Source organism: Sinocyclocheilus anshuiensis, unplaced genomic scaffold (assembly GCF_001515605.1).
Source record: "Sinocyclocheilus anshuiensis isolate Anshui unplaced genomic scaffold, SAMN03320099.WGS_v1.1 scaffold416, whole genome shotgun sequence".
NCBI classification, from domain to species: Eukaryota; Metazoa; Chordata; class Actinopteri; order Cypriniformes; family Cyprinidae; genus Sinocyclocheilus; species Sinocyclocheilus anshuiensis.
Window position 1 is genome coordinate 903,311 of NW_015554105.1, and position 13,563 is coordinate 916,873.

Here is a 13,563-nt window from a genome sequence, read left to right on the forward strand (position 1 = left end):
GGTGCAAGAATAGCAGAGTACTCTCATCTGTATGAACAGGTGGTTTTTAAAGGTTCTCCATCCACTACGCCAATGCTGAAGTCCTCTATCAGTATTGCCGGCCCCCATCCACTTTTCCCCAGCACCACATCCTCCCCTTCCCTATCAGAGAGCTCTACCCAAGAGTCTGACTGGTTGAACTGCACATACAGTAATGGAGAACTTGCTGATTATGTGTCTTGGCCTGCAGAAACAACAGTATGCACTTCAACCCCACAGAGAGGACTGGCACCCGCAAGTTCTACTCCTGCTTTGAAGAACCTCCCTCCTACTCCGAGTACTCCACCCAATCAGCGTTGGAGTGCTTGTGTGACACCAATTAAAGATGACTCTGATCACATTTACACTTCAATTGGACCACGCAATGCCAAGGTGTCACCCCATAATCGCTGCCAGTCCTCATCTTCACTGATAGACCAGACCAGAATAGAGAATGGCAGAGGTCCAAGCAACCAGGTGTGGGAGGTCAAAGGACACGAATCAAGGACACACATGCCGCGGCAGCGCAGCCTCCCAGATTGCCCCGTCCAGGGGACTTCAGACCTGTCAGCGCCATGTGATATCACACTGCGGGACTCACAGCAAATACTGGTGCTCAACAAAAACGTGCCACTGAATGCGCAAAGTGCCACTGAGAATTATCTGGCCAACTTTAAAGATACTGGAGATGATGACGACGACTATGTAGAGATTCGTTCTGAAGATGAGGGTGAGGAGCAGAAGCAGGAAACTGCTCAGCCGCACAGTCTAACGGGAACTACAGTAAAGTACTGCAACCCGCCTCAAAGCAGCATGCAAACTCTCATAAAAGGACAGCAGGTTTCCACTAACCCTGAGATGGCTCTGCAGGGATACTTGTGGAATGATCCGGACAGCAGCCAGCAAGGTGTGAATCAGCCCACTATTGTCCAGTCACTGAGGGAAAAGTTCCAGTGTCTCAGCTCAAGCAGTTTTGCATAGGAAGCAGCAAAGATGGACAACATGTCACATACTTAGCACATAGGAAGAAATGAGACGCAACAAACTTAACTTCCACATGGAACATGTTACACAACTTAAAGACACAACACGAAGCACAAGACATACAACATTTTAATTCTTAATTCATTGAAATTTGCAGAGCTACATGCACTCAACAACATACGATTTGTAAATTATGGATTCAGCATTACTCTGCTCATCTCAACACTTGAATTCAGTTAAACACGGTAGTTATAGATCTAAGCGGAACACTGTACACAACATCTTTCAACTGATTTATCTCATCTCTTTTTCCTTAATATGAAGAGTCAATAATTATATCACATGACTTATAATGCACATGTCAGATCATGATTATAAGTTTTAAGAAATGAAAGAAACACATTGGCTACATGGGCTTGAATTACAGGTACAACTTAAACTTATTTCTCTCTGAAACTGTTACAATATTCTCAAACTACTGGTCATAATATTCTAGTGCATGTACATAAATGTTGCTGTACAAGCTTAAGATAAGCCACATAAGGCACACATGACTGGTGATGTTAATTAAATTATCTGCCATAATTTCTGTGTAAACATTTTGACAGTTCCTTAAGGCCAATAATTAAATATTTACATTTAATTGTGTAGAAGGTAGTAAATTTGGTTGTGTAGGTGGCTGCATCTACAGGAAACTATGGTAACATCAGCCAGTGACCATTCAGTGTGTAATTTGTAATATTTGCATGCCGCATTTTTTCAAGGCCAAGAATACATAGACTCCATATATATTTTACTATGCTGTACATTAGGTATAGATATAGATTTATCAGATTGGGAAGTCATAAGTATATTTAAAAATGTGATCAGGTTTTGCCAAAATCCTAGTTTCAATCAACCACTCCTCAGACATTAGCATATTATCAGTAATTATGGCATAAATTTACTATACTGTTTTTAGATTTAATTTGTGTTTAGCGTCATGTCAGGACCACCATTAATAAATGTACTTGGCAAAAAAGGACAATGTAATTTATAGGTTAATTTTAGGTTAATCTGATTGTGTTCAGGGACCATGATGGAGACTGAGGAGTTTGAGGTGTCAAAAATGTACTGTAATTGGATGTAAATTTGAGTTCAATACTGTGCTGTCTGATCATTTAAGCGTTTAGTGTCTAATATATTCATCATTGGCTGTCCCCACCCTGTCTTTGCCTTCAAACTACACACTGGTTGGCTCACACACTGTCTGTCATCCCAGAGATTTCGCTATTTTTATTAGTGATTTTCACAGCACATTTCAGTTGATTTTTCTTATTTATTTACTTCTGGGAAAATGTTAAATACTTCCTCCCAAGTTTCAGATTTGAACAGATTTTTTTTTTTGCTTCAAATTTGATGAAACTGTAATTCTAATATGTTTTTATGAGCATTGTTCAAAGATGCTGCCTTATCAAAATGTTACATTGAAAGAAGAAATCTCCTAAAACCATAATCTATTAAGTACCAGTGTAAATAAACTGAATTTAAATATTGATGGAAGCTTTAAATGAAGTATGTTTATATACTTTTTCTTTCATTTTTATTTAGTTGTACATTTTGTTTTCTGATTCACTGGTGGGGACTGTTATCCATTGGAATTGTTACTTTTGCACTTTCCTTCCTTTTAAACAATCTGTTTGTAAAGATGTACATTTTCATAAATGTTGACATTCACCTATTTTCATGATCTTAATTTAAGTTTTTGCCTTTTTTTTTTTTCTTAATCTGCCTAGTTGTAACTGGTCGATATTGTAGGCAACAAATAAACATTAAATTAAAACAAACTGCTTTTGCCTTCAGCTTTGCCATCACAAAGTAAAGTATTAATTTATATTATGTTTTCTTTAGTCACTTTTTAACATGCAAATGAAGCTCTAGTGTCATTTGGAAATGTTAGGATATAAGATGGAGAACAAACAACTTTATATAAAATTAGTATGCAATTAAGAGAGATTTTGAATGTTTACATTATATTCATTTTAGACTGGAAAAATATGTTTTGAATTAACTTCATCACAATGGTATGAATCTTGGTGACTTTTGTGACACTTGCTATGTGAACACACACACATAATGTGGACTTGATTAAAAAAAAAAGTAATGTGTTCTTTGCGGTAAAAAAATGACTGCCATTGGAAATGAATGGGAAATAGGCCAAAAAAAAATGAAAATACAGATATTTATTTGCGTGTACCATCTACAAATCAGCCATAATGCAGGAAAACAAGCACAAAGCAGTGTAGGGGTGAAACTCAAACATTAAGTGTGAAGTAGACACACACACACACACACACACACACACACATTAAGTGGTGTGACTGTAACGCAGAGTAAAGTTTTGAGAATTTGTGAAATAAATTCAATAATTCTGCCATAAAGCAAAAAAAAAAGAACAGCAGTGAATGAGTGAAACTCTAACACATCAAGAGTGCAAAACAGACACACCCACTTATACACACAGAAACACACACATAGTCGAGGTCTGAAGACTCAACTAAGAGGTTGAAAGAGTTCTAAATGTTTCGTTACATTTTGATGTTCGGATTAGATTATGGGTAACAAAAAGCTTTCTCTGTCTTCTGGTTTGACTCTAATCATAATGAAAAACCTGACACTTCAAAGCAACATTTAAAAAAAAAAAAACATTTTGACAATGGATGACAATTATAAGATTCACCAGGCTCAATTTGTGAAACAGTAGTTCAGTGAGCATAAATCATTTTCTTGTATGAATTTGCCACCACAGAGTCCTGATCTTAACCCTGTTGGAAGTCTTTAGGATGTGCTGGAGTCGACTTGACAGAGTGGTTCAACTCTCTCATTGTCCATACAAGATCTCAGCCAACAATTAATGCAACTCTTGATGGAAATAAATGCTGTGATGTTGCATGATGTTCATGAAACAATGCCACAATGAAAGCATATAATCAAAGCTAAAGGTGGTCCAACAAAATATTAGTGTGGGACTTTTTTTAGACAGGCAGTGTAAAGTTGAGTCTAGCACATCCCAAATACTTTCAATGGGGTTAAGCTCAGGACTCTGGTGGACAATCTTTCACAATTTGAGCCTGGTGATATAAATGGTCCATAATTAAAATGTGATTATTGTTTAGTAACACGAAATCCCCTAAAAAACAAACAAACTTGAAATTAGTAGAAGAGTAGGCAAGCCTTGGGACATACTGTCAGGTCATACCGCTCTGTCTCGTAATTACACGCACCCTGTCACTGTAAACTGGTCTGTCAATCATCTTGTCACAGTTAACACATCCTCTGCATTTCATTCAATTTAACTTCCTTCCGTGTTAGAGAAAAGAACTAGCACGTTGGGTATTCATGCTGGGAACTCTGCTCATATTTATTTTATTTTATTTTTTTGCATAATGATCCATTTAAAAGTGAATGGCCAAACGGATGTTTGTAAATGTTCACATTGTTGTTGCAGATAAAATATAACATAGATAACATTAAATACATATTTTTACCAGGTTAAATGTTGATTATTAGTAACTCAAACCCCTTTATCTAAACCTCTCTACTAGGTCTCGCACAACCGCCATATTTGTAGTTTTTTGTTTACATTTTTATTCGTGTTTGTAGTTCTGAACAGAATCCTTCGCCAAAGCGCAATGGATTGTGGGTAATATTAACCATTAGAGCAGTGTTTCTCAGCCATGGGTCCGTGGACCCCTAGTGGTCTTTGACGTATTGCCAGTGGGTCTGTAGGCCTATAAAGTATGAATTTTATATGTTTTGTATATTTGTATAGTTTGACATGACATGTTCACCATGAAAGAACAATCCAATATAATGAATGATATGGCCAAATACTGGACAAGTCAAATAACTTGAATTATACTTGATTGCATTTGGTCCTCACAAAGACTAAACGAGTCAATTATGTTCTGGAGGTCCTTGAGGATGAGTGCGCACGGATCCACACTTCAGAAATCCGCTTGAAATAGTAGACCATCCGGGGATTTTTGGCATACTCTTTTCAACATACTATGCTTTGGAGCACACTAATTCTAATCTCGCATACTGCCCCTCCCGCTCTCACGCTACCCATAACCCCCCGCGCCTCCACTCTTCTCTCCATCCAACATGTCCGTGATAGAGGGTCCGTTAAACGTGCTCGGCCAGAGGACGACGGGCGAGTCCGTTAGGACTCAAAACGGTGAGTCGGGATGCGCTCGTGTTTGCCCTCAATAAACCAAAGCGACGCGGTGAATAGTCCGCGCGCGGCGACGCTTGAGCGGAAGAGCTGCGGTGGCCGGTGTCTCGAGCAGCACGTGCGGCTCACAGGAGTCAGGCTTTAGTAATACTTCATCGGCCTTGAGCATTGTGTCCTGTAAGGTAGTCGTTAATGCTCTGGTTCCGCCGGTCTGCACGTTACCGTGACGGGGCCGTTTTTGAGACGCAGTGTCCATCCAGTGCGGTGTTACTGTAAAACAATAGATAAGCAGCGCAGTGGAACGACGCGAAGACGCGTTCTGTAAAGACAGATTGTAGTGCACCATGAATTAAAATATAATAACGAACTCTGTGACTTTACTTACATTGCTGTTCAAAAGTTTGGGCTCAGTAAGATTTTAATGTGTTTTAAAGAAGTCTCTTCTGTTCATCATGGCTGCATTTATTTGACCAAAAAGCACACTAATTCTAATCTCGCATACTATTTAGGATGGCTCGGATGAACATTGGGACGCAGGGCCGCCGCTGCGCTGCCAGTCCACCAGATGTCCCTCAATCTTAATAAATGCCTTGACGAAAACCATCGAATGAGTTACAGATCCAAAGAGGGAATTGTAGTTTTTATAGCTCTTTCAGTCTGTGGATTAATCTGCGTGGTTTTCGAGCTCTGTATGAACATCAGTGTGTAGAGTGGAGTCGGTGGATCGCTTCAGTGGCTCGTGTTGTGAACTAAAAGCTGCTCTTCTGGACTGATCTGTACGGTGGCCGAGAGAGCTCAACGCGCTGCAACTTAAGAAAACACATGCAAATTGAAAAAACACCAGCAAAAGATTTTAATGTGTTTTAAAGAAGTCTCTTCTGTTCATCATGGCTGCATTTATTTGACCAAAATACAGAAAAAAAACTAATATTGGACGCAGTGTAAACTAAACTTTGGAGTGAGTGCACATCCATGTAGTGCATGTTTACATAGAAAAAAATGTTGAAAAGCAGTGCAAAGATGCATTCTGTGTGAACTGTTCTTGCGGTGCAGACAACATCGGCATACAAAATCTCGCTGAACAGAAAAGAGTGAAACGTTCAGATTAATTTTATTTGTTGCTTCGCAGTCATGGCCGCCGCGTCCATTGCTAATATCGTGAAGAGCTCTCTCGGTCCCGTCGGACTGGACAAGATGTTGGTGGATGACATCGGAGTAAGTGCACACATTTTTCCTCCTGTCAGTGACCCGTGATGTTCAGCTCTTACATGCTAGATGGGAAACGTTAGAATTGTTCGTACATACCGAATGCAGTGTGGCTGTTCCTCTCTGGTCTGTTTTCTCATGCTTTGGATATGTATTGCAGGACGTGACCATCACCAATGATGGAGCCACCATCCTGAAGCTGCTGGAGGTGGAGCACCCGGCGGCTAAGGTCCTCTGTGAGCTAGCAGAGCTGCAGGATAAGGAGGTTGGAGATGGCACAACATCAGTGGTGAGACATTTGCTGCTTTGGATAGGAGTGTCGGTCTTTCCCTGCAGCTTGCACATCTCTGACAGGACACTAGACGGTGTGAAGTGAGATTGTGTTGCAGAAGCCACTCATCTCTGCGTGTGTCTGTAGGTGATCATCGCCGCCGAGCTGCTGAAGAGTGCCGATGAGCTCGTCAAACAGAAGATCCACCCCACCTCCATCATCAGTGGATACAGACTGGCCTGCAAGTAAGAGTCACTTCCTGTGCCAACAAGAAGTCTTGTGTGTTTAAGTACGATTGAGCAAGACATTTCAAGTAAGCTAATTTTCTCTGGTTCCCAGGGAGGCAGTCCGATACATCAATGAGAATCTGACCATCAGCACAGAAGACTTGGGCAGAGAGTGTCTCATCAATGCTGCCAAGACATCCATGTCCTCTAAGATTATTGGAGTGTATCCTCTGTGTGGTGCTGTTTGATGTGTGTGTGCATGAGCCGCTACATTATGACCACCTAGGGCTGTCGCGATAACCGCAATATCGCAATACCGCACTATTGACGAGCAAACCGCAGAGGATTTTTGACTGTTTTATTTTTTCATAAGGTTATGCTCTTCTCGTTTTACACTTCATGCATGTGGACTGAATATTAAACAAGTTAGTAATGATAACATAATGTGTACCATGCTGATTTGTACAGAGGCGCGGTAGATTTGCACTTAACAAGCCTAAACAGACAGTGAATGAGAGAGAGATCAACTGAGCGCATGCGATTACTTGCGTCTGTCCTCCAGGCAGAGTCATATATATTTGTGAAAATAGGTTGTCATGTACAGGGAAAGCAAAATCTCTGTTTTAGCATCGATGCATAGCTGGTCAGCTGAGCCTTCTAAAGTGGCGCTCAAAGTTGAAATGATTTCAACAGCGTGTTTCATTACGTCTCTTTGAATGAATGAATCAGCGTTTTTGAACGTGTAGTTGAATTAGTCACGGTCCACCACCTTGTGGCGCAACACTGTGACTGCACTGACTGACAGCCGTCTAGAACGCGCAGGTTGAAATATCATTAGAAAGTCTCTTGTCCAGTCAGATTAAGAGATCAGATTACAGCTAGGCTAACTGTTATACATATAGGCTAGTGATAGCCTAACGATTTTATTGTCAGGTTTATGTTCTGTTATGTGGACCGTTATTTTGTCATTCTCTTCTGTTTACTTCACTTCCTGTTTCAACGCTATTTGATTTCGGTTTCATTGTCTTCTGAATATGACCTCGTTAGTTATATCGTAACACATACACACACAAATTATATATATATATGTATATGTATGGCGATAATACCTCATAACGCACTATTGAGCCACTCAAAATTACTGCAAGGGAAATTCCCTCACCGTGACAGCCCTATGACCACCTATCTAATAACCCACAAAACAGTGGCCACACAGCGATTTGATGAGGCGCCAATAGGTCTCCCGGGGTAACTGGTACCATAATATCAACAGCAGGTCCTCCAGTTCCCGTGCATTGTGGGGTGGGCATGATGCAGAGCAATCCCGCTTTTCGGTTGGGTTCATGTTAGGTGAATTTGGAGGCCGAGGCATTATCAGAAATTCGCCATCATGTTCCTAGAAGCACTCCTTGACGATTCTGGCAGTGTGGCGTAGCGCATTATCCTGTTGGTGATGGCCATCATTGGCAGGGGACACAGTGGCCATTGATGGGTGCACTTGGTCCGCAGCGATGTTCAGATACCTGACAGCTGTGAGGGATAGTGATATTGGGATAATGGGGCCTAAAGTGTCCCGAGAAAACATCGCCCCCATCATAACCGGCCTGCGTCCGCCCAACAGTGCATCCAGGTATTCACGCTGGGCCTTGGACGTGATGCACCAGGAATCATGATTCGTCAGACCAGGCCACTTTCTTCCAATCATCCACGGTCCAGTCTAGATGATCTTGGGCCCATTTAATGCGTTGTTGGACCTGGCGGGGTCGTGAACTGCGCAGGACATGTGCCATCACAATTTGTCCTTTATCAAACTCCGATAAATCAGCAGCTTTTTCCATTCTGACACCGAACATTCTCCTGACCGAGAGCTGGTCCTCGGGTGGTGTATATACTGCTCTGTGAACTGCATCTGCGGCACCATTGAGTTTCCAGGCTCACTCATTGCTCTAGACTTGGAGTGGACATAATGTAATGGCTCATTGGTGAATATAATTTAATATTATCATAATATAACATTGTTTTATGTTTTATAATAAACATTTCAAATAAATTAATGATGTGACTGATGGAAGTATCTGAAATCATATTAAGTTACAACATCCAAAAAATGGTACTAGTTGGTACCCAAAATAACATGGTAATACTATGATACTTTTTCTTTTTTTTTTAAGTGCCCCTATTATGCCATTTTTAAGGTTACTAATATCTCTTGAGTCTCCTACAATATGTTTCCATGCTTGCAGAGTCAAAAAAACGCTTGCGTTTTCTCAAAATATGTGTTTAATATCACTTCATTTTCATGATTCGTTCGAAGCAGTTCTGAGATTCAGTCTCTCTAAACCCCTCCTTTCCGTGAGCCTGCTGTGCTCTGATTGGTCAGATGGCCCAGTCTGTTGTGATTGGTCTACCGCGTACAGTGCGTGTCGGAAACGATACATCCACTGCCACAGATCCGTATTTTGAATGCTCGATAGAAAATAAACTGAGCACAGAGCTCATCTTTCAATAGCAAGCATTTTGTGAATCCTGAGATTTAAGAAGCAGTCGTCAGTAAAATGACGGGAACACAAAAAAAGATTGGGGTTGTGCTTCTGTGGTACAGTGGAAAAATTAATTTTAACCACTGATTCTTTGCAGCCTCATCTTTCGGAAGTGAAAATAAAACGAATTTACTTTCATGGCGTAGGACACAGGATCTTCTCGACCACATGAACAAGCTACAGTGTTTGAGGACGGGTCAAGTTGTTCGCGGCCCGCCAACGTAGAGCAGAGGCAGGCTTTATGCAAATGTGTTACCCTGTGATGTGTAGCCGTCACAGAAGTGGGATTGGAATTACTGACGACTCGTTTAGGCTGTTCAGAGTCGATTCTTTCTTTTGGGAGACAATAACTTTATTTATCTTGCACTTTTGGCTTTACAACTCTGCAGATCATTTGTATTCTCATACAGCTACAGTACACTGCATGAAAGGCAATATTGGAAATGGCTTAATAGGGGCACTTTAAGTGATTGTAGCATTACAAGGCCGTGTAGAGAGTCTGCATTTCTTTTCAGAGTTTGAAATAGTATAAAGTGAGATGGGCATGGCCTGACTAATCATTTGAAAGGATGTTGCTCCTTGACGTTCTGTCAGTGATTCAGATTTTTTTGCTAATATGGTGGTGGACGCTGCCCTGGCTGTGAAGTTTGTTGATGGGAAAGGTGTTGCTCGCTATCCCATCAACTCTGTGAATGTGCTGAAGGCTCACGGACGCAGCCAGAAAGAGAGTTTCCTCGTCAACGGATACGCACTTAACTGCACTGTCGGATCACAAGGTCTGTTCACACGCATGCTTGTTTTTTGCATTTGCATAGTGAGTTAGTATGTGTGTGTGGTAATGTTGTTTGTGTTTGTTTAGGAATGGTAAAGCGCGTGTCCAATGCCAAGATAGCCTGTCTGGACTTCAGCCTGCAGAAAACCAAGATGAAGCTGGGTGTTCAGGTGGTCATCAGTGATCCAGAGAAACTGGACCAAATCAGACAGAGGTGAGGTCACGCACGCACAAAGAAAGAAATGTCCCATTTACATTGCTGCCACACATCTGTGGTGTGTGTAGTTATACGCGTGGGATAAAGCATTGTCTGCCCAAAGCCTCTCTTACACACAGATACACTTGTGTCTCTGTTTTACCTTTGGGCTGTACAACAATATGTACCTTTATGTACACTAACAAAAGTTTGGGGTCAGTAAGATATATATATATATATAATTTTTTTGAAAGAAATTATTACTTATATTCAGCAAGGACATATTAAATTAATCAAAAGTGACAGTAAAAAAGTAAAAGGTTACAAAATATTTCTATTCCAAATAAAGTACTTTCTATTCATCAAAAAAATCTGAGGAAAAAAAATAAATACTTACGGAAGTCCTAAGAGGCTATGGATTATTATTATAATCTTCATTCAGCGTTTACACAGAGCAGATTATCGGTAATTTACTAGTAATGTTACAGCTTCTCATACCGGTAAATTGCCAGAATGAATTTACCAGTATATTTGAAAAGGTCCCGTTCACACATGATGTCTTAACGGTAATTTACCAGGAAAGTCTGTATGTGTGAAGGGGGCATAAGTTACACAACTGCGCCAACAGGTGGCAGTACAGAACTGAATATAACTGATGGGGTGTTGTATACTGTATATACACTTTACTGTACACGTTTGGGACAGAATAAGGACCTTCGTGATCGCTATAACTTGTGCAGTATTGTTCATTACTGACATTTAATCAATTCATAAATGTTAAATGCTTGAATCAATATGATTATTTTACGCATCGTTAAGTTCTTGCTAGATGCATGACTCATCTCAGTTTCACCTCCATAATAGCATCGTGTGATAAACTAGCTGCTTATTAATACCGAGGTTGACGTCACTGTATTCTGTTTGCACCTGTATCTTTATTTGTGCATCTTTGAAGTACATGATTGTTAGTTAATAAGCGGGGATGTTGTGTTTGAATCCACCTGCGCTTGCGGCGTTGAATGCTCTGATGTTTGACCATTTAAACATGTTAATTACACAAGCAAAATGTTCAGTGTACTGTCTCTGGAAAAAAAAAATCAACAGTGATTGATCAGCCTATATTTAATTATTTATTGTAGATGTTATTACTAAGCGAAGCAAAATTTTGTCTAAAAAAAAAAACAAAACAATGTTTGTAATGTCGAGATCACAAGAAAGAAAAATAATCATAATCCATGGCCTCTTAGGACTTCCGTAAATTATTTTATTTAGAATAGACTGAATTGCTAAAATCACAGTAAAGACATTTATAATGTAACAAAAGATTTCTGTATCAAATAAATTGCTGTTCTTTTGAACTTTCTATTAAGTAAAGAATCCGGAAAAAAATGCGTCATGGTTTCTATAAAAATATGAAGCAGCACAACTGTTTTCAACACTGATAATTAGTGCTGTGTTCGATACGACGATCGTCACAGAGATTTGACGATACGAGTATCGATACAGCTGGCCCTGTATCGATATTGTGGCACGTGTGCAGCAGTGGACCGCGCTTAATTTGAATACAAGAACAACGCTCTTGCAGAAAAGTGCGAGGTTTCTAAAAAATAACGAATAGCGCATAATATATAGGCTATAACAAGGTTTAATCTGGCCGCAGAGGATCACAACTGGGGTTGCCTGATATAAAGAGACGTAATCCCCAAAATAGAGCTTCCCACTTGCGCAATACGGAAATATCTGCTAAGTGTGCTACTTATCTTTGTCAACCTGGCAACCGTGTGCACACGCACTTTCTCTCCACTGTGGATAAAAGTGCTTGCTTTCTGAAAACACCGGTTTTAGCTTGCAGTTTAGCAATCTCCACTTCAATAATCTATTCTCAGAAAAGTGTAATTCATCAACGACTCCTCCGAATCCTCATCATTAACCCCATTTGTCTTCTGTTTTTTTTTCTGGAATCATTACATCCTTTACCGCTATATGCCGTTTTCCTTTATCTGGACTTTCGTTATTTTCGCTTTGATCAGATTGCTCATCATTATTTCTGGCGTTCTTTCCATTTTCTGATTGTTTCTTATGCGGACACGTGAACTTCTTGTGCCCCAAATCACCGCATTCAAAACAGCGCAAACTATCTGTCGTAGCAAAAATCATATAGGAACCGTCACCGTGTTTAATGCGAAACGAAATATCCAAAGACTCAGATTGCGCATTTAAAAACATGAAAACGTGTCTACGAAAAGACAGCACATGTTTTAAAACGGCGTTTTTACACCCAAGCGGAACCATCTTAATGGATCCAGCAAACTTTCCAAAGCGACTCAGTTCTTTTAGAATTTGCTCATTAGAAATGAATGGAGGCGCGTTTGAAATGGTGACCTTCGTAGCAGGTGCACGCAAAGGCATTACTTGCAGCAGGGTGTCAGAAACAACGATTCCTTTTTCAACAAGGCTGTTTATGAGTTTCTCATCTTTAAGAAACACCACCACAGCCTTGTTCATTCTAGAGGCCGATACTATATTTTCGTGCCCTACAAACTCGCCCATTGCTAGAAGCACGTCTTCTACCGTAACCGCTTGATCCGAGAAAACTTTACATCCATTCCTGATAGAGAACCCCGGCGTTCCCTCACCTGAGAGAGACGCCATGGCTTCCCTTATCAAGGAAGGAATCACACCGGTGTTTTTCTTAAACGAGAGAGAGAGGGTGTATGTATGATTTACCACCGTTTTGCCCTGTTTCTCTATTAACAGTGAAGCTGTGGCTTTAATTCCTTTAGAAACTGATGTTACCAGCTCCTTGTTGAGAAAGATAATGTAGCTGTTGAGTGATTAAGCCATTTAGTTGACAAAAATTGCGGAGCAGCGCTAAAAAGTTTGTTCCTGAATGTCTGCGGCTGCAACGTGATCTGTGTGAGTGACTGAGCGTGTGTGTGCGTTAGATACAGAAGACAGCGCATTAGTTTAGAACTCTTCTAATTTTTATTTTTTAAATGTAGAGAATGTGTTAATTTGCGCAATGATAACCTACCAGCAATGTAAATATGATTTTTTTTTTTTTTTATATATTAGAATGAGTACATTACAATATAAATTTATTAGAATGAGTACATTATTATTTATGGGCTTA

General features: G+C 40.2%; 2 protein-coding genes across 5 annotated transcripts in view; both read left to right on the forward strand.

The window, feature by feature from the left end:
- LOC107669689 (pleckstrin homology domain-containing family G member 1) overlaps positions 1-2,757 on the forward strand; it is a 47,288-nt gene extending 44,531 nt beyond the window's left edge. For all 4 annotated transcript variants that reach the window (XM_016462040.1, XM_016462041.1, XM_016462039.1 and 1 more), the window contains exon 18: positions 2-2,757. In XM_016462040.1, the coding sequence (XP_016317526.1) occupies positions 2-999 (998 nt within the window). In that variant the 3' untranslated portion in view covers positions 1,000-2,757. The remainder of the gene's footprint in view (position 1) is intronic.
- Positions 2,758-5,093: 2,336 nt separating this feature from the next.
- Positions 5,094-13,563, forward strand: part of LOC107669694 (T-complex protein 1 subunit alpha-like) — a 14,179-nt gene continuing 5,709 nt past the window's right edge. The window contains exons 1-7 of the mRNA XM_016462045.1: positions 5,094-5,221; positions 6,348-6,433; positions 6,585-6,713; positions 6,843-6,940; positions 7,035-7,145; positions 10,057-10,238; positions 10,322-10,448. Coding sequence (XP_016317531.1) covers positions 5,149-5,221; positions 6,348-6,433; positions 6,585-6,713; positions 6,843-6,940; positions 7,035-7,145; positions 10,057-10,238; positions 10,322-10,448 — 806 coding nt within the window. The 5' untranslated portion in view covers positions 5,094-5,148. The remainder of the gene's footprint in view (positions 5,222-6,347; positions 6,434-6,584; positions 6,714-6,842; positions 6,941-7,034; positions 7,146-10,056; positions 10,239-10,321; positions 10,449-13,563) is intronic.